The 21,958-nt window shown below is 37.3% G+C and overlaps 1 protein-coding gene across 3 annotated transcripts in view; it reads right to left on the reverse strand.

Annotated features, from left to right (window-relative positions):
• Positions 1 to 15,793, reverse strand: part of FXR1 (FMR1 autosomal homolog 1) — a 28,213-nt gene extending 12,420 nt beyond the window's left edge. For all 3 annotated transcript variants that reach the window (XM_026060981.1, XM_026060990.1, XM_026060970.1), the window contains exons 1-8: positions 15,741 to 15,793; positions 11,828 to 11,921; positions 10,472 to 10,543; positions 9,240 to 9,388; positions 8,493 to 8,586; positions 7,297 to 7,413; positions 7,029 to 7,199; positions 446 to 524 (exon numbers count right to left, since the gene is read on the reverse strand). In XM_026060981.1, coding sequence (XP_025916766.1) covers positions 446 to 524; positions 7,029 to 7,199; positions 7,297 to 7,413; positions 8,493 to 8,586; positions 9,240 to 9,388; positions 10,472 to 10,486 — 625 coding nt within the window. In that variant the 5' untranslated portion in view covers positions 10,487 to 10,543; positions 11,828 to 11,921; positions 15,741 to 15,793. The remainder of the gene's footprint in view (positions 1 to 445; positions 525 to 7,028; positions 7,200 to 7,296; positions 7,414 to 8,492; positions 8,587 to 9,239; positions 9,389 to 10,471; positions 10,544 to 11,827; positions 11,922 to 15,740) is intronic.
• Positions 15,794 to 21,958: the final 6,165 nt, after the last annotated feature.

Raw genomic sequence — 21,958 nt, forward strand, 5'->3', positions numbered from 1 at the left:
TTATACAACAGCTCAACACCATCTGAACAACACATCTAACCAGTCTGAGCCCAGGAGGGGGCAAAGATACCAGAACTGTTTTGCGTCATTCTTGCTATTCAAATGTAGTACTTTCATAAGAAATTTTACCAGTTGGTTTTAGCACTTCTAACTAGTTAATTTAGCATAAGAATTTTTTTTTGCTCTACTAGAATCTGAAATTCTAATCTTAACATTAAAATCAGATTGTACAAGTCTGAAAGTGTTATAATTAAACCATTTTATGGGATAAAAATTGACAGTAAGTTATCAACAATAATGTATGTAATGTCTCTTAATAACCCCTGATGCATACAATTTTAAAAGATTAATCACTTTCTGCTTGAAGGCAGAAATTAAATATTGCACAGTTGTGCTGATGAGGCTCTCTTTCCCCAAATTTTCAAGTTTTAGCAGTATTACATACCAACAAGATTTCTGGGAACCTGAATAAAATCCTCCACAAATTCCAAGTAACTTCTAGCCTTTTTTACTGCATCAGCAGTCTGGAAATGAATAAAAAAAATTGAGTTTATTTGTGAATTCAGTATGTTAGAAATAAAACTCTGTTCCAACAACTGCAAGTCTTCCAAACAACAACTTATTAAAGAAAAAAAAGAGAGAGGAATAGAGGCAAGATTCATCTAGTTTAGAACTAAACAAACAGAGAGAAATAACCAAGGAAATGCACAGAAACAAAATTCAGTGGCAAAGCAAACCATGAGCAATGAATAAAATAACTTCTTCATGCTATTTTAAGACACTGAAAATATCCTCTGCAACTTATCACAAGAAAACCCAGACTTAAAAATACCCTGCAGATCTATCTTGAAGCAGTTTCTGGTAGACATTAATTGGAGAAAAAAAATTGCCTAAATATATTTTCTTCTCCAAAATCTCTAGTAACACTGGCTTTGGAAGCATCCAGTTCTTCCCATTACATGCCAATTAAGCTAATTAGCATGCTGATGCATGCTATCGCTTAGATTATTTTGTCAGCAACATGAATTTGATTTTACAATTTTTAGTGTTGTTTCAGTACACCACCACATTTCTCAGGGGATCACAATGAGGAAGGAGAGAACGAATTTTAGATCTGTGTGCCTCTTGACAGCCTCTGAAGATTACGTCACGTGATAAAGGTAAGGCATTTCCAAGGCTGAAGGGCAATCTCTCCACAGAATTTACAGGCTCACTGTAAGCAATGACTGGCTTTACAATCCTTCCTGGGAGAAAAATTACTGCTTTTTCAGAACAGCCTAAATAAGACAGCTGTTACAAGTTGTCCTCTCCTCTTTTGAAGCTTCTGTTCTCCTACTCAGTTTTCAAGAAAATAGAAACAAAAACACAAAAATCAATTACAAGACATTTGTTACAGTAGATAGATCAATTTTGCATTGAAGTCTTAATATCAAACACTGTTGCAAATACACATTATTCCTCAGCGAGTAAATAAATGCACACTGCCAAGCTGACAAAATTACTCACTCATCTCTGTTTCTGAGCGTACATGTTTACAAGACTTGTTCACCACAGAACCCACTTTACGTCGTCAGAAAAGGCATTTGTTGCGCAAAGGCTACTGGGAGGCTAAATTCAGCGTACTGTACTCTACAGAAGGAGCATTTGGAGGCAGTCATACAATCTGAGGTCTCAAAGAGCAGTAACTCTGCACGAGGGTATACGAGTGTACATACACAGTTCAAGCTTGCTAAGCACTCGCTACACATGGGAGGTTTTCTGTTTCTCCCCAATAGCACCTTGTGCTTAACAGTAAAGGAAGTCTGAATAGTAAGCACCTTCGGGCAAACTTAAGACATAGGCTGGGACTCTCTCCTGTAACTGCAAGCAAATTATGCTAGTGTAACCTGAGCTATATGGTCATAGCTACAGAAGGACCAATTCAATACAGGATTAACCTTGGGCTGCCATATGTCACTTCTACTCTCTATTGCCAGCAAAAGATATATATCCAGGGAAAAAGAAAATGCTGCACAAGACTGTGGTGACCCGGCAATCCTCAAACCTGGTAATGGAAGCTACCATTTGAATCTTTCACGAAAAAAAACCAATACTGTGACAGACGCAAAGGTCTCACAGTGCAACAGAGTTCCATACAGTTACTAAACTTTTGAACACAGGATTACACTAAGATTTCAGAAGCGTGCATGCAGGTAAGATCCTTCTCCTTCAATCTCACTGGTCCCCACCAGTGAAGACTGACTGCTGGAATCTCAAACCCACCCTGTTGAGAAGATGGCAATCTGACCCCTACAGGATTTTAACCCACGATGGGTTATATCCAAGGTAACATTGAAACCCCCTTCATCTCTCCTACTCCTGCATGTTCTCCCTGCTTTCCAGCCCATATGCACAGTAACTCATTTCTTCAGGATTTTGTTGGAAAGAAGAAGGACCACTGCCAGCTAAGGGATGACAAGGGATGAGAGGCCTGCCTCTTGTTTTCTTCCTTTCTACTGGAGCCGACAGACTGCACATGTAGCACCACTCCTGTTCTGAGGGGAAGCAGAGGCAGAACGGAGCGTGACCCCAGCTGGGTCACACAGCGTAGCATAAAGCAGGGCACATGACTAGTACTGCAGAGGCTGTGGTAGCATCAGCAGTAAAACTGAGTATTGCTTGGTATTACTAGCAATGAGTTATATACCATCTCTTCAGTAATCCGACTTGTAGTAACAGCTAAGATAAATATCTCTGTATTATTTCTGTTTCCTAGAGGGGAAAAAAAAGTAAGAGCCCATAACAAGAACAAGACCAGGGACTTCACAGCAACTTCACTGTTGGGAAGGGTGAAGGGAAAGAGCAAACAAAACCACCCACAAAGCACTCCTCAGCCACAGTTCATGATCACTGCCCTATATTCTAATATTAACATTTATACTCTTTATAAAGCTAAATATTTATATATATACACACTTAAGTACATCTATTAAGGAGGAGTGTACAGTAGAGAGAGGGCAAACATGTCATTATAAAGAACAATGTGCCCCACACAGTTATTTTAACTAAAAAAATAGGGTATTGTACTAAGGAATCTGTCCTCATCATGTATCATCTCCATTTCATAACTGATGTGACAACCATGACATCTTTTCTTCCAGAATATTGGTTTCTGGCCAATTTCCAGCATATTTTCCAGGACAGGGCAATGTTATTGGTTGGTGGGCAGAACTCCTACAAATGCTCTTTTATAGCTTTATTATCAAATGACAAAAAATTCTGTTAATTGGGGTTTTACAGATAATGAAACAAGAAACAGTCTCAAACTAGAAACAGCAGAACTGTAGAATTATTAAGGCATGAGTATGAACATCTAGTAGGTAATAACAGATGTTTTTGAGCAGTTTCCTTTTTACACCAATGCCTCAGCCCCTTTCATCTGTCATCTTTTAGGGGAAACACAACAACAACAACAACAACTACAACAACAACAACCCAACATCTCTAGCTCCTGGCACTTTCAGTTAAACTAGGAAAGTCCTAAAAGAACAAAAAAATTTACAAGTCTCTACTTCTGGCGGAGGTCAAAATGCTAGTAAGGGAAACATGAGCGATTTGGATTTCAAAATGATGAAACAAGCAATAAAGCATGGGAAAAAAAAAGAACAGAAAGTGGTTGCAGGCAGCAGAGGCTATGCTGCACACAAAAGTAACACCTAAAATGATGCAAACAGACATCAACGCAATAGGAATTTTCACCTTCAATGAACTCTACTAATAGGACATAATTACAGAGTTCACAATGTCCTGCCTCATAGGTATGTTTATTACTTGGTCTTTCACAGGGAAAGAAAGATGAAAAAGTGACTGCTTCCACATAAGCAGCCAGTTAATGGGAAGTATAAAACAAACAATTGCCAGGAACTGGTGTTCTCCAACGCACCCATACGCATATCTAAACTTTGCCATAAGCACTCAAAACTTTTGTGCAAGTACAACCTGTATGACTCATTCTCATCCCAACAAAACACAAGGTGGTCTGGGCAAAGTATCCTCAAGTTCCTCTCAAACAGTAATTCAGAAAAGGAAAAGAAAAGTGATTTTAAATAGGGAGTGAGCGTGCACATGGGTAAACCATTTGTAAGAAATCCAGTTAATAGTTACTATCTTTCTACCTTTGAATGACAGTCTATACATCCATTCATGCTTTGGTAACTCCAAGTAGTACCCCGTACAATCCAGATATCTCCAGGTTACTTGGGCTGTCTTTAACACAAAGATTAAATGCAGGATTTTTTCTAAACCCAACATTATTCCTACTGCCTTTGCAGCAGAACAGCTGTACCTGAGAATCTGAAATAAGAACTGCCTGGCTGCAGATTTTAGGGAAAGTGTTCCTTAACACAGACACCACTGTAGATCTAGTGGAACTGGTGGACTGCACTCCTATTACAAGTGGCAGATCCGTCTCAGGAGTCTTGTAACAGTTGCTTGAGAAAAGGTTTTGAAAGTCTCAGCATAGTCATGGTAGCACCTTAGACCTCCTTGAATGGAAACAGCTACCTCCGGGAATCATTTGAAAAGTCTAGTCCCATGAAGATAATGGCAGAGCCCTTCTAAGTCATGTCAGGCAACAGTGCTTTTTTCATTATGATGCAAGGTTTAAAACAATCTCCCAGTTTAAACAGAACTTAGTTCATGAAAATACCTGGAATGGTCCTAAAGAACTTCCTCTTCTCCAAAGGAAAAAAAAAAAACGGGGGAACAATCTCCTGAAAAAGACAGCATCTTGCTATCTTTCTATTCAAAAGAATGGTTATCGTAACAGATAAGTGTCTTACAGAATTGGGTAATAGGAAAGAAGCTCAAGCATTACTAGCTGCATAAGAATGCAATGCATTTTGCCAGGTAAACAGGTCTAACAGGAACTTTACTGTAGTTTCCGATGAGGCTCTCCCTCACTGGGGAAGAACAGGATTTCAAGAGTATAGAGAGCCACTCAGTGTCCAAGCTCTGAAATTCAGGATCCCGCGGTCTCCATAACAAGCATCACGAGCAAGCAGTTCCATAACAAGTATCAAAAGAGGAAGGTCTGGAATCAAAGTCATCTTGGCCAGGCAAGGAAACAAACAAACAACAATGAGAAAGCCACACACCCACAAACAGTGTCTCATACAACTTAACTTCCTCCTAATCTTATAGCTTTCCAGCATTCTTCAAAATTTGCCTCCTTGCCTTTGTCCAAAAATCCCTGATCAACATGGATACACTGCTTGTATCCAAAATATAATCATGGGAGATCTTCAGACCCTGACTACAGTGTCAAGGACACTGGATCACTGCCCCCACACATCTCTGGACCTGAAATTGTCTGCCAGTGCTGTTAGCCATTAGGGCCTGGTTGCTTGCCAACTTCAGCTGAAAAGTGGCAAAAAAAGAATAGGCAAATATACCTGGATGCTTTACGTCCTTGTCACATGGAACATTTTTAGACTGCCTGGCTTTTTCAGAAGCAGCGATCACTTCCAGAAAGGACAAAGCTGGAGATGTGTAAAGGAATTTTTATTTAGGGGGCATCTGGTACTTATAATTGCTCCTGCAGATGTAAGTGGCTAGTGATACAAGAGGCTGTCACAACCCTTCCATACCATTCATAGTTAAAGAGCTCAAGACTGGAATAGGCTGGATATCCTACTGCGCTTAAACATTTCAGATTCTTCATCAGAAACTGTAGGACAAAACTTAACTGGTAGTACTAAGTCAAGAACGATCTGTAGTCCATCGCCCTGATGGCCTAGAAGTGTTGAAGGTTCCCCAGACAGGGACATAGAACCTCACAGATATACTGAGGAGCACAGAAGTACGTACATCAGTGAACCAGGAGTAACTCATTATGAGAGTATTAAAGGGTCATGATAACAGTTAAACTGATCCCCCTTGCTAATCCTCCCTACCTTCAGGGAAAGAAACACTATTCTGCCACCAAGAATAGGTACAGACTCATCTACTGGGACTCCTTTGTTTGCGATGAGAACAGTGGAGCAAGCTTCTTTCCAGCAAGAGGATAAGGATTTCAGCTCCCAGAACACCTGAAACAAAATTGGTTCCTACCTCCTAATTGAAGAGCTCTGGGAAAAAAAACATTTATTGAATGTAAGTTTGCCCTCCTCTCAACCATATCAACTTCATCCGACTCTTGCATCACAGCCAAGATGTAGCTCTCCACTTTGGTGCTAAAAAGTCATAACCCTGACAAGGATGGAGAATAATTCAAAACCACAGAATCTTGAAATAGTAGATGACCAAGGATTTCTAGAAGTGCTAACACTAGAGATTTGGGTGTTAGTGGCTCCTGTAGAGTTGGTACCATGGGATAAAATTCCTCGAGGAATGCTCTGACAGGGCCCCAGTGAAAGTAGCATCTTGCATCACTACTCTTTTAGCTCCTGGATAGACCATACTTTTGGTTCAAAGAGAAGGCCCCATTTTAAGGTTCTCGTGAATCTTAAAGCATATCAAATAAAGGTAAGTGCTGTCGTAAGAGTCACACAAATGCAATCCAGTTTGGAGCAAGCCAGCATTATTTTGCCCAAGCCAGCATTAATTTTCCAAAATAAAAGGATTAGGAGATATGTGTCTTAACTTACTTGGCTAGTTCAGAGGAGGACCAACTATCACACAGCAAAAAGACAAATGAACTAGAAATAAAAAAAGGGATCAAAGGACAGCAGAGGAACTCTGAAGGAAAACTGTAATCAAGTAAGACCACAGCAAATGAACGTTCCCTCAGGAGGAACAAGATGTGCAGTTAACCTTGAATTCATGCATCAGCACAGGGACTGCTTAGGACAGAATACATCTTATGGACAACACCACTGCAATAAAGTCTCTTACATCAAGTACATGTAGAACAAGCTCCCACAGCATGAATACGCATATGAACACTCAAAAGAACTCTGCTATTTCCAGTTCTTAGCTCTAGGCAATTCTCCCCTCTACAGGAAAAACAGTGAAATGCTTATTAGGGTCATACAAAGTTTCCCCCTTACCTCTCCATAGATTCTGAAAGTACCAGTATCTTCCTCAAGTTCAATTGCGGTAACTCCTGGAACTTTTCGAGCTTGTTGTATGTTACTGCCATGTGTTCCTATAGCAAGTCCCATTAAATCTTCTCTGACTACAAATTCCTCATGAAATGCTGCAGCAAGCTGTTTTGTGCACTGAAGGGAAAACAAAATAAGGCTCATCCACATGCACTCCATGTAAAGTTCAGTTATGTGCTCACTCTCAAGCAACAAATTCCAAGTTATGGCTTACTTCTAAGTGTTTTGTAGCTTCTTCATTTCTTGACATGAGCATAAGTTTGGTACGAATGCTGCGCAAATGCATGTCACTCAATATATTCACTCTCTTCACTGTTGCTTCACTGGCAGACTACGCAAGACAAAAAGGACATGAAGTTTCATTTTCAAGACAATCCACACTGAAAGGATAAAATCAAGAACCTATTCCTGTTTACAATTTAGTTTAGATGATCTAAATTTCAGGAACTCACATGAACATTAATCTTCCTCAAAACAGAGTATGAAAAATTCAGCACTACGTTGCAAACTAGCAATTTTCTTTTCTCATTCACAACATATTTTACACACATTTTATTTCTGCTACTGGATCTACACATTAACTCTTTCCCCATGATGCTCCCAGGACTAACTAACTATCGTTTTACCATATGCATACATGCCCTTCATTGTATCAGTGGGAGAGAAAGAAATAAGCAGGGAAAATCCAAGTCTGGAGAGTCATATTCAAGTGGATAATTTAATATTAAATAACCAGAACTGTGAAGAGAAACTAATGCTGGGAAAAGTCTATGCAATAAGACAAAACAGCCACAGAAGAATCTAAGTGAACAATTCCCTAATTGGCTATGCATTCCTTTGCTTGGTAAAGCCATCTTACCTTTGAAAAGGACAACCAAGCTATTTTTGCAAAAAGCTACCTCGGTCCCTCTAAGACCCAGCTAGTTCACTCCTCCTTTTGATTCAGGCTCTCAGCTCCCTGGTCACCCACACAATCTGCCTGCCAGTTCACACCTAGGTTTCAACATAAGTGAATTGACCTAGATCTCCTTGCTGGGGAAACCCAGCTGCAGGCTGAAGGGCAGAGTGTAATACAGCACAGGTGCAATCTACTGCTCCAGAAAACTCCAGCTTTGAGCAATCTGCACAAATCAGTTCTGGAACTACACTCGGTTATGAAAGGCAAATATTATTATAAAAACAGAGACTAGAGGTTGCTCCTAAATTTAGGCTGTATGTATATTTACAGTCCCTTCAAAAGGCCTACCCCCAAAGATGTATTTTAGACATCAACTTATATTCAAGCTCTCACAATTTACATAGCTTGGCAAGTTAAATGATTTTCCATGCAAATATAAAGATGGCTGTATACATCCCATAAACAGTATACTGAAAATCCATGCAAAATTTACACAGTAATAGATTACTCACCAGTATTATTAGTTGACCAGTTTCAGCATGATAAAAAATTCGACATGCTCCTACAGCTTTCTTGAAATCTTTATGTGCATTTTCATTAGCACACCTAAGGAGATAAATGGTTAAGCGTTATTTCAGCAAGCTGCATACAGACCATACAGCATCATGATCAGAACCAAGAACATTTCAGTATTTTATGGCAAAGAAAGTTCAGAAATTGCAAAATTCCCCATCCCCTTACATGGTCATAACTTTTTTCTTTGTAGTCTGTATGTTAGCAGTTAATAAGCACCTCTCAGCACCAGAGACCCACTATGAGTGCGCCAGCTGTACATGTTTACAGCAAGACATGAAGCTCCCAGCTCAGCATCCACTTTTTATGTCTCACCCCAACAGTTCAGCAAAGATCCCAGTCAGTAGTTTCTAAACCAGCCACAGGTGCCATAGGCATCCCTAAGATTCTTAATGGTGCTGTAAATTGGCTTCTAAAATATAAGTTAGCTTTTTTTAAATACACTTCCTTAAATTCCTCATCTTACATAAATAGACTGAATGTGTATTTGCAAAATATAGGGATATCAGGCTGTCAGGAAAAACAGACGAGAAACTACTGCTTCAGCATTTTGAAGTACTGCTGTTCATGTTATTTACAATTATATTTGAAAGAATATTCTTGAGAAAACATGGGGTAGGATACACGCCATAAATGTAGGTAATGAAATGAGGAATAACTACATTGAAGTGTTCAGAGCTACTCACGCATCTCTCAGATCTTCAGGAACATCCACCGTGCACTTAAAGAAGGTGTTCTTTTTGACAGTTTTATTTTGATTCACAGGTCGGAGTCGTTCATAAGTGACAATTTCATTGTAAGTGGCATCACAAGCAGCATATTCAATGACATAGAACTATGGAAGAAATTATTTTTTAAATTAAATTGACAACTTCAATTAAGAACGACAAAAACGCAGTAACATTACCACCACCAAAAAAGTACAAAACATGAACATACAGACTAAGGCATAAATCGAAGTTGACATAATGCTACAACTCCACATGAATGAGCCTGGGCATAGTTCAGTACCTATCTGATACCTCAGTGAAGTCAGGGCACTGTATCAGCACAATTTCAATCCCCCCAAAAGCATGTTCAAGTGATTTTTGCCTTGCCCACTCCTCTCCAATACCTACTTTAGCAACTCAACTGAGGTTACAGAATTCAAAATGTTGACTGGAGCTCATAATTTTTCTAAAGAAATACTTGATAAAGAAGCAAATATAACTCATTCTTCATAGAAATATCTGCTTTGTAACAGTAACAAAAAATGGGAAATCCACTGACTTAATGGGCAAACTGTTGGGTGCAAGGTGAAAAGGAAAATAAAAATTCAGTCTTTCTGATACACGCTATCTCAATTTAAGGAGGAAAGAAGACTGGGAAGGTACAAGAGCTACCAAGAATGTCCTCCTACTCTTCCTTCCAACATACATAAATAACTAGAAGCTTGCATGCACAGTATCCTTGAGGTTTGGCTAGGGATACAACTTCCTTATACAGCTGCCTTCTAGCCTCCCTCCTACCTGTGTGCAATTCAGGAATGCAGTGGTACTTTTTCTTCTTCCTCCCCCAAAAGAGATATCCGTTTTTGTCAACACAGACAAAATTTACTCAAGTATCAAAAACAGGTATAACACTAAAGTTGTGACATACTTTTCCACATACTATTTCCCAATTATAAGTTTTAAATTTGGTTTATATATCTCCCTAATCATATAAGGCTGCTCTGAAGCATACTGAAAGACAAGTTAAGTAGTCACCCTCAGTTGTGTAATGCAACAAAGGTCATTCCAAAATGATTTCAATTTTGAATTCAGATTTGTTATGTTTTTGTACTGACTGTACTTTACTCAAAATTCTTCCACAAGAACCTTACATGTTTGCCATATTACACATAACAGCATAAAAGCAGCAAGTTTTAAAAATAATTCACCTCTCCTTTCATCATCCGAACTTTTGCCAGCCACCAGCCACAAGGTTCTTGGTCATTTGCTCTAGAATAAACCTGAATGGAAAAGCAGTAAAATACATTTAAAATACATACATGCATAATTCAATTGCTTGGATGAATAGTAAGGGAAGAATACCCCAACTTCTTTTCAAATTTTCAAAAAGCAAAATAGTACACTATAAGGCAAAACTATCCTTGTATAAAATGATAGCTATCCAGTCTGATGTGCTTCTTGCATAGATTTTCATTATTTTGCACAACAAGGATTATGAGATTTCCATTGCCTGCTTTATTGACAATACATTAGAAGTATTTAGAGAGACATATAACTTAGCCCAAATATTTATTCAGTGCCAATTCCTCAGTAAATTCAAACATTGTCTTAATACCCTAAGTTCCTACATAGTAGGAAGCTTACAACTAAAGTTTCCATTTCGTCTTTGGCTTACTTAATGGACCTAGGACTACTGAAATGAACCAAGTTGTCATATGACTGACTGCATCTTCCCTATTTAACAAAAACCACAAAGTTAATGCAAGGTCAGATATAGAACAAATTATTTGTGAAAGTTTCAGTTTTTCCTTAGCTTCTGTAAGCTTCAATCACTCCTTACACATTCCTGCAGAAAGACATGCCAAAGTCATTTGCATGACTTAGATTGCTGGCTTAAAATTACAATGGTATCTTAAATTTATCATGCATTTTAAGGATAAGTCAAATGCAGGAAGTTAATGTTTGGGAATTACTAAAGATACTATAATAAACTGGGGACAGAACAGGTACCTTTTAATTTCCCAGCTTAATGTATAATTTCTAATTAACACTGCTTCTCTGTAAAATGCTAATTCACACAATATCCTAATGATATTTTCCTATCAGATACTTAATCAGGGTTAAAAATCAAGTCATTAGAAGAGCTTTTTTAAATACATCAAAACATTTCTGACAGTTACATTCCAGGTCAAAACTGGAAATTTCCACATTTTAATTCTGAAAAGTTCTCAGCATTTTTAAATATTAGGTTGTAAAAAGATTCCGTTAGTAATTTTCTGTGAAAAAACTGAAACTTCACAAAAAGTTCTGTTAAAAGCAAGAGCTGCTGTCTTTCAAAATACTAGCAGAAAATAAATACTTTTTTTTATTTAGTTACTGACATCAGCTTTCAATGTCAATTCTCAGTTTGAGCCATTGGCCTAATAAACCCACTACTAGACACATTTTCTGTTTTAAATCTTCACTTTGTTAATGCACCTACAATCATCACCACTGCCCTGAACGGACAATTGGTTCTGTAATGGGACACTTCACCAGGAAAGGAAACATCTGAATAAACTCACCTCCACTTCATCTCCTTCACCTATTTCTTTCTTGATATCAGGTGGTGGCGGTAATCTGACTTCATTAAAGGGTACCTGGCGCTCTGGCTGCCAACTGAAAGTTGAACAGACATTACACATTATTTCATGAGTCTACCTAAGTCTCCCTAAGCTTATGATGAAAAGAATTGGGAGGAGGGGACAACAACAAATTTTCCTGTTGTTTTCCTACAGAATCTTATTTTTAGAACTTTGAGTTTAGTTAAATCTCACTCCTTCCATATAATCAAGTCTGTTTCTTCAGTGCTGGAAAATAAACCTTATAAGCAAAGGAACAAAAAACCCTGTCAAGACAATAAAAGTAAAATCTGAAAAGGTATTTAATGACAGAATGATGTTTTTAATTAACTTCAAGAAATTAAAAACGACTGTGTTCCTCTCAATTGCTTTCATAAACTCTCAGCAAGAGGATTATTACATGATATACTTGAAAGAATTTCCAACCGTTCAAGTCAAAGTCTTTATACAGATATAAATCTATCTTTGCAGTCCAGCCATGGAGCTCAACCATTTATTCACCATATGCCTAACATTTCAACTGCTTACAGCAGGTGTTTTAAGTATTCCAGGCAAATCTGACTCTGATCCTTAACAAAAGTTTGCATTTCTGCCTACAAACTTTTTACTGCTCCTCAGCAACTGTCTGGCAAAAAGATTCAGTTCAAAACATACCTTTCGACGTCTTAATCAAAAGGTTCACATTAGGTACAAGCACAAGCAATTGTTTTACTTATTTCTAAAACACGCAGGCATAGCAGCCTAAGCTAGTGGAAAAGTCTCAGTGACAAGCACAAAGGGCACTTCTGCTACTTTCTGCAAGATGAATACATTTATATGTTTTCTCTGAAAAAACAGCTTACAACTACTTTGCTTAACTTAATCAAGATGCGAGGTATCATCCATACAGTTTTGCTCTAGTCATTGTCATAATATACACTTGATTTTTCTTCTGACTACAGTGGAACTTCAAAAAACAAAAAACATGAAGATTATGAATAACTTTTGTTGAAGTTGAAAGCTATTCTGGTCATAAAGTGGTATTTAAATCTCTTTCTATTTATGAAAAATGATGGAAAGAGGGCTAGGAAAAATCACTTGCAATTCATTTGCCTTTGTTGTAACTATAATGGTCACTAAACTCAGTGTTATCACTTTCACAATACAATGACAAATAGCAAGACTTCAGGACAAAATGAAGTCCCTAAATGACAGAGTATATAAAACTTGAGTTTTGAATCAGTATGAGTGTAATAATCATAACTGAACAACAGGATGCAAACTGCTGCAAGCTCAACTGAGCTGATTGAAGTTCTCACAAGAATTTCAACTGTGACTTGTTAAAGAATCTAGCAAATGGGAGCGTACACAAAACTTCTAAATTATAAACTGCCCATAATGAGATGCTATGATTTGAAGAGACCTTTTATTTTCAGCAAAATCTGCTTGAAATTGCTGTAAGCCAGTTTTATTTCTATATCTAATCACTTGAAGGAAGTCCATTCACCAGAAGTAGAGGGGCCAATAGAGACTTAATGCTATCATCTACAAGATGGTATTTTGATATTGGTATTTTTTGTTAAAACAGTGGAAGAGTAGAGGCGGCTCAGTTTTCAGGATAGGAAGCATCCAAATTTTGATGGCAAGGAGTCCAAAATTGGAGTATTTCATTGATGAAATCTCAAAGATAGATAACTTGTGACTAGCTATAAAATACATACTGAGAAGATCAGATAGGACTGACGCCTAACAGGCAGAAGGATTATCCCAAATGTCAGCACAAATGACAAGAGTTAAGAAACCACACGCAAGCAAAAAAAGTCTTTCTTCCAATCTGGCTACTTGAAATTCCAATAGGCCTACGTGAAGCTGCACCTCAACATCTAATTTTCAGTAATACGCAATAAAAGTTTCCAGTTCCTGAACCTTCTGTATTCATTCTCTAACTACTTAATTCCAAAAATGTCACTCAGTAAAAATGAAGGCTATCCGCCCACAGACTAGTTACTGTCAGGGCCACAAAACTGTATCATTACCAGTCTGTGCTAGCACACCAATTTGGGGAACTTTACAATAGCTGTAGGTGAAGACTGGTTAACAATAGCAGAAATGCAAACTGACAATGTAGACAGCCACAAGCACAGCAGACTTGTTTACTTTGCTAAAGCTGATCACTATCAGAACAGAATGATGCACTTGGGACACTACACTATTGCCAGTTTTGATTCTAGTAAAGCCCTTATGAATTTAACTCATCGAGAAAGATAGTAATTTATCAGATTTACATCACAGGAATTGACTAGAATGGTACATACTTCCTGAAAAAACCTGCCTTTGGTCAAAAAAACCCACTCAATACCTATGTAGTAACCCACCCTGTTTCAAATACGGCTGCTGCCATCAGACATTTTATAGAACATATCACTGACATGGATACTAAGCAGTAGAAATATCTGCCAGCAATTAGACCCCTGGTGTGAACCACAGGCACTTCCTTTCGCTTACTTGGACTGCGATGCAGAAGTATATGCCTTGAAGGCAAAAAGCCTCTAGCCTAAAGAACAGGAACATGGATGTTGAATGTGAAACTGAAGATTTGTCACATGTCCTCAGATGAAGGACAGGATGAAGGACCCCATCTGGTTTTCTGGTTGTTTTGGGGGTTTTTCTGTCTGTTTTTGAGACTATGAAAACACAGGAGGCAGAAACAGCTTCCACAACCACCCCAGTGTTTGGACAAATTATGGTTGCCACTTAATTTTCTAACCATTTTTCATTAAAAAGAATGGCTAGAAAACAGCCTAGAAAGAAACAAAGACTGGATTTTACTGGGTAATCCCTAGGATTATTTCTTTACTCTCCTTAGGATTTCTTTTTTACACATATATACACACACACACACATATATGCAGACATGCATATCCACACATACACCCTAGGATTATATAATATTGTTTATAGACACACACACACACACAAAATCACTAAGATTACCTTTACTACCCATCAATTTTTCTTGGAGAAAGGCTCAGACTAATCTAAAGGTTGGTGTTGGCAGACTCTAGTAACTATTTTCACATCAAGAGTTGACAGAATTTTAGGATCTCTACTTAGCAACTGAAAGGAAAGAGAATGTGGATCCCAGAGTATGTTAAGTTACCCCTGGAATCTCTCAGGCAAACCATGGTGTTATCAGTCTGAATGTTGAACAATACTTCCAAAAGTAAATATTCATTTATATTTTACCCTCCCTTGGATTATCTTAGACTTGTCACCACAGGTCTCTAGTAGTACTGCTGTGTTTATGCACTAAATTTAGAAGGCCACATGGACAATAGTTTCTCTAGCCATTACAGGTCTCTACCCTTTTCAACTCAAAAATTAAGCTTTTGGGAAATAAATAAGTAATAAATCTATGATATTTAAAAATAGTGAAAAAAAAAATCACTCATGGTTAGGATGCTTATCTGTTTCTCTCTGGCTGAGGACACTGAACAGCATTCCCCAAGTTAGATAAATATAGAATTGCTTAATTAAATTAAGTACTTCAATGATTTTCATCTTTCTTTGCTTCAGGTGCCAGATAAGAACATCAGGCACCTGCCATTAATTTTTTTTTTCTTTTAAACAAAACTTGGCTGTCACATTTATGGGCACTACTAAAGATATCAGAGAAAAGTGTAAAGGAATATCAATAGCAGTAACTGATGTCAATTCCTGATACAATAGCTATTCAAGAAAGCAGCTTCTGGAGAGAGTGAATACAATAGGGAGCCTGTATTTCTAAAACTAGACCCTTCTAATGAAAAACACTTCCACTTAAGGTCAAAACAAAAAAGATACCCTCAAATGATTATTTTTTCTATAAAATACTTACTTGTTTTCAAATACAACTGTGAGTGAATCCTCATGAACATCTTTGATAAATCCCTAAAACAAAAACATTTTTGTTAGAAGAATGTATGCAAAAATCAAAACACAGCAGCAAATGCAGTTTAGCCTGAAACTAAACTGAAATGCAGAACATTACCAAAATTGTGATTCCAACTTAGGAAATTTCCAAGACACAATCCCCCTGTTTGCATAAAGCTGCTAATATCCTTACTTGGTTACTCTAAGAAATACATTGCATGTGAATTGCTTCAAATGACTAGACAAATCAGACTTCACCATATTTACAACTGAAAACTCACTTCTGCAGTTCATTGTTTTATCCACAGATATACACAACTGTTTTACAGGAACAAAATGAGAGAGATCCAGGCCCAGGACAATTAGTTCAACTCATAATACAATGTTAAATAGCAGCAAGTAGCACTATTTGTTCTTACAGATGTTCTTCTCAAAACAAAACTGAACCCTAAACAACTTTCCTTCAGAATGCTCCAACAGCAAACTTGGATAGAAGTTGGCAATATGGGCAGCTAGACCACTCTGCTATATAGCTAAGTCGCTGTATCACCTTTTATATACCAAAGCGGGGACAACATGAGGCCAAATGACCTGCAGGACCTCATGGAAAGACAAAGAACACAGTATTTAAAATTATTTTGCTGTCACAGATTATTATCTTCCCAGGAGCAACTAAGGAAAAAATCCCACTTTCCCTTCTTTTTTTTGGAAAAACAAAGGATTTCTTAAGGGGGCAGTGATTATATCAAAAACCTAATGACAAGCAACAACCTGATAGATGCATCTGTATTTAAGCATCCATGCAGAAATGAAATTTTTGCACTTCTTGTTTCAGGAAGGCAGGACTGATGCAAAAATAGCATACAAAGGGACAATAAAAACTGTACTAACTACTTCTGCTTTCTTTGTAGTGTGGTATTTGCTCAAGCACAAGAGATCAAGAAGGAGCCTGTAGTTTTAAAGGAGTAAGAGTTCTACAGTTACATTAATAGAAGTTCCAGGAAATACGCCGAATGGGTTATATCCCTTGAATGAACTGGCAACTGAGCACCAGGAGCATATCAACTGCGCAAGGAGTAGCCAGCCTACAGAGGTTTTGTGTGTCAGCTCAAGGGAAAAGTAAGTTTTGCCTCGCGGTTCCTCAGTATTACCACAGACAGCAAAGGAGCCAATACTGACAGCTGGCTGCAAAGGGCCTATATAAGCAAAGCTCCTTTTACTTGAACTGGTACTTAGGCAATGCTGGGAAGAGTAGCATTCACTTAAAACCTCTTCCGCTCCCTCAGCTTCGTTCAAAACCATCTGCCAGCAACACAGGAGACTGGTTCTAGCAGAAAGCATGCTGGTAACCCTGAAGAAAGCAGGTCAATCAAAATTGATGATATTGCCTCGCTGAACCACCTAGCATGTTCCTAATAAAATAAATCCTTTCAAAGGCCATCGTGCAGTGAAGGAAGACAGCTTTGACAGCTAAGCAGCTGAAAGAGTTGTCAAAAAGCACACATGCAGTCAGGGATTTTCAGTTTCAGAGACGTTTCCAGCCAGGTAAACTAGACAGGTATGTTGAAATTATATCTGTTTTAAGAGACAAAGAGCATGATGGGGCATATATAGTTTTACTGTTTGAAGCACCTGTTAGCTAACAACACAGGTAAAGCAGAACTTTTACTATGTATTTATCCTGCCAATGTCCCTTTAAACATGCCCCCAACATGGGGCTAAATTAATACAGCATAAAATGCAAGAAATAAAAAGTCCTTCCACTATAATTCATTTGTGAACTCTATCCAAGAAAACACACACAAGTTACAACAGTGTGAACCACAGTAAAGCAGTACAGTGTTCTAAATGACAACTTATCTGCAGGAAGTAGTATTTAGAGAAGGGAATTGAACCTCTTACTGTGGAATACAGATGAACTGCTGTCCAAGAGGCTGTGATTCAGTATTAGGTTCTGCTTCATGATGATGCTTTATGTCATAGTTGAACCTTAATTCTTTATCTATGATGAGTGATATTTACCACTCTTTATGAATTTATATATTATCATGTATTTATGTTATCATTACCTGTTTTCACAGTTAAATTAATTTTATGGCTCAGACCCTTCAAGATGCACATTAATTTACGCACAGTAAGTCTCACTAATTTAGAGGGACTACCTACACATGAGCTTACTGCATACATGCCAAAGACATCATTGAAAGATCAGAAAGAAGACATGATGACTGCATAAGTGACACTATGTACACAAGAATAATACTGAGAAATAATTCCATAAAGCCAAATACTTTAAACTTGTTTTTCCATCTTCCCATTGTTTTAAACCTCTGAAGTACAGTTATCTTTTATCGATGTGTTTCAAGCTAAACTTTTTCTTTCCATTAATATTTAATAGTATTAATGCAGGACTCAATCACTCTAGAAATGTTCTTTGCAGAAGCTGCTTGAATCTGAAAATATTACAAATAGAAGTACTTAACATGGGGAGAGAGGGAAATCTATTTCATTTATAATGAATCCAAAACATTTCTAAGTCAGTCTAAAATAGCGAAACATTTATTTTGCAGGTCTGACATCAGTTATCTTTCTGTTTGTTAAAAACAAAACTTCAGAATCAAGAGAAATTCAAAATCAGGTACCACAAAACAGTCAAAAAGAGATATTCAGAACAGTTCTCTGCAAAATTTAGAAAATCCTGAATTAAGTGACCAGCTGTAGGTTTCATTAATGAGATACAAGAAGTTAAAAACATGAATTTCAACTTTACTGAAATGCCAGGATTTCAGACAATAAGTCCATTTCTAGGTAAAGTCTGGCTTTTTGTGTAGTAGCACAAGTATTTAATATTCATAACTGATTTTCAAGCTAACATCCTGCCAAAGAATGGGAAAGCTGAAGTGGAACAATAATAGAGATATGACTAGCAGCAGATTAACAGCTGACACTGCACAAATGTTAGCTTCATAAACAGAAACACCGAGTACTTAAAAAATTAATAATAAAGTACTGATTCTGACAGAGTCTATAAATTTTACAACACCATGTGAGTTTCAGAAAGTCTTTCAGTTCAAAGCATGTACACCGCTCTTCCCATACAAGATTATAATGCAGACATATACAATAATTTGCTACAAATTGTCTGAATAACATTTTCAGTCAGCATTTTGAAACTCTTACTCCGCAGTATTTGTATACAGAGAACACTCAAAACCAAATATTCTAACATTTAACATGTATGAACTTTGGGTCACAGAAGTACAAATAAAACATTAAATAAAATCATATAATTATTTAAATAATTATGTTGCTATGAAGCCTGAAAAGGGTCTGATCAAAGTCTAATTGTAGAAGTACAAAATGAATCGTGAAGGATAAACATAGTAAGTCAAAAATCTGAAGTTTAATTCTTCCTACTAGAGAACTTCCCCTACAGCCCTGAGGAAGAAAAAACACTTTCAAGAAACGAAGCACAGCAATTCTAAGCAGTAAACACCATGTATACAGTTCATCTGTATTACAACTTGAAATAATCAATACCACCATGAAATGTGCCAAAAATATTGCCAAAACTTATGCCCGTCAAAAGTAAAAAGAGCAGCTTATTTATTTCCTACGTACAGCCCTGTCCTTTACCATCAACATTATCAGCCATCACTTGAAACTCCAATATGAAAATGGTATAACAGGTTTCAAACAAATTTGGCTGACATTTAGAAGAAACAAAACACTATGGTTTTCAAAAAAATACAGTATTTTTCAGTTTTCCCCTAAATATTTATCTTGCACTTTTTGTATCACAAAACAGATTCTTCATATGAATATCTCCAAGTGGTATTCATGCCATATTTTACCACATTTAGACCAACATCTTAAAGTTTTGGTAGCGAAAATGGGGCTTCTCAAGTGACTTGACTTTTGTAGTTAGTTAACACACAACATCAAACAAAATAAAAGATCTCAGGACCTCACAAAAAAAAAAAGAAAGAATATTTACATTTGTTTTTGAAAATAATAAATACAAAACCAGGCATCTCTAGCAATTATTAGAACATGAATAATGTATTACACCACATCTAGAAAGTTTCCAAAATACTGCTAGCTTTTGAGGAAAAAAACACACACATATATAATATATTTTAAATTTTCACTTGTTACTTTATAAATTTTGAAAGATACTGAGCACTCTCATTCATACTATAAATAGCCGAAGGTATGTATGAATCTTGAAATAGCTTTTATATTACTCAATCATATCACTGATATAGCTAGACTAGTCAACAGTGACTGAAATATAGAAGAAGGTAATGATTACAGCAAGAGCTCCATTTGTGGGGTTAAATACACTCTTCACTGCACAGATTTGCAACTCGTATATGCGGAATACCAGTTTTCAAGACTGTGCATCTCTTTTGCATTTGACAGACTGCAGCTTTTTCTTCCGAGTATCATACATACAGCCACTGTCACCCAAAGCTGTGCCTTAAGATTCTGCATAATTTACATGGATCTACCATTTAAGATAACCTGGAAACTGTAGCTCATTCAACTGCCAATTTAAACAGCATCTCTGAGTATTACACTGAAAAAAAAAAAAAAAAGCTTATTCTAGGAAAAATATGAAATTAATTTGGACCTAAAGCATTTGTAGGCACTTCATCGCTGTTGATTCTCTCATGTGATTCTGTAGCAGCTATAACCACCTTACATAGCAGGCCTCCAGTTCAAAGGAGGAGTTTTAGGACAGTGTCTCAGGCTGCAGATCAACAAATTCTAATGAACATGGGCACTGAAATCAGCGTTCCCTCCCACCTTTCCACCTCTCATAAGTTGCTCCTACTCTCCTCAAGCCTGTACAACAAAACAGATCAGGAAACTCATTCAGGTTAATATTAACTTTTAGAAGGAGTAGGGGAGACTGGGTTATTTTAACCTGGGATGTTTTGGTGGCAAAGCTTGCTTGAAGTGTACATAAAGCTTGCAAGAAGAAGAGCCCGGGGGAAGAATCTTCAGTTCTCCAACTCACTTTTATTATTTATCTAATACTTTAATGACCCAATTACAGACTAGGGCATAACTATACTACATAATATTCACAAAAGGAAATAAAAAAAAAGATTCCTGCCCTCTTCCAAGAATCACTTCATCTGGAAAACACTAGATAAGCTTTTCTTGCTCCCTGTATGAAAATTATGTTCTTCATGCATGTCAGGAAAAGATGTAGTACAATTTTTAAAGAAGTATTCTTACAGCTGGAGACAATTAAAAAAAATTTGTTTACAGTTTTGCCCTAAATCTGAGAAATTAAGATATTTTGCAAAATAAAGCAGATTTATACATTAAAAATTATAATACTATAAATTTGCAAGGCTTTGTTTAGAAACAACTTGATGAACATACAAACCACAAAGGACTAAGACTCATGTTTTCAACTCTGCATTTCAAAGGAGTTCATCAATGAGGTAACCTATATATTTGTACTCTACACTTGTACTTGTCATATCTAATACCATGACAAAAACATTTCCTATGAAGTTAATAATGCATCTTCTTAACTTTTGCTCAAATGAGCAAGGCACTCCATTTCTGAAATTTAATTTCACAGTGATGACTAAAGATAGGCAATGCCAATATCCAAGCTTGGAAAGTTCTTTCTATGTTCCTTTCACATCTCATTCCAGAGGTGACAGGGTGGAGCAAGCTAACAAGTCACCAGCACTTCATCAATTAATGTATCGGAATCAAAACCACATAGTGATTAATCCATACTATCAGCAAGCAAGCTCACATGGAACAAATCTAAAAGCATTTTACACCATATATGAAACTGTGGGGGACAGGAAGGGAAGAAAAATTAATATGTGACTTCACCTTGCCAGACCTCTGATTAGGACTGTCCAGATCCTAGTGTCAGTCATTCAGATTATACGGCAAGCTGGATCTCTTGAAAGCCCATGTATGCCCTGCTTGCTGCAGCCCGGCTCATGACACTTACAGGAGACTATACTGTACTACAGACTACTAACGTCATGCTGGCTCTCCAGGCACTTTGATACAGACCTGTCTCTGCCACTGACTTGGCAGAAACCAGGCTCCCACCATTAATACCTGTAAGACAAGAGGTAATACAGTAGAACTCTTGCCTAGGTTTGGGATCAGAGATCCGGCAAGTTCAGTACAAGG

The sequence above is a fragment of the Apteryx rowi genome, unplaced genomic scaffold (genome assembly GCF_003343035.1).
Source record: "Apteryx rowi isolate R43461 unplaced genomic scaffold, aptRow1 scaffold_10, whole genome shotgun sequence".
NCBI lineage: Eukaryota > Metazoa > Chordata > Aves > Apterygiformes > Apterygidae > Apteryx > Apteryx rowi.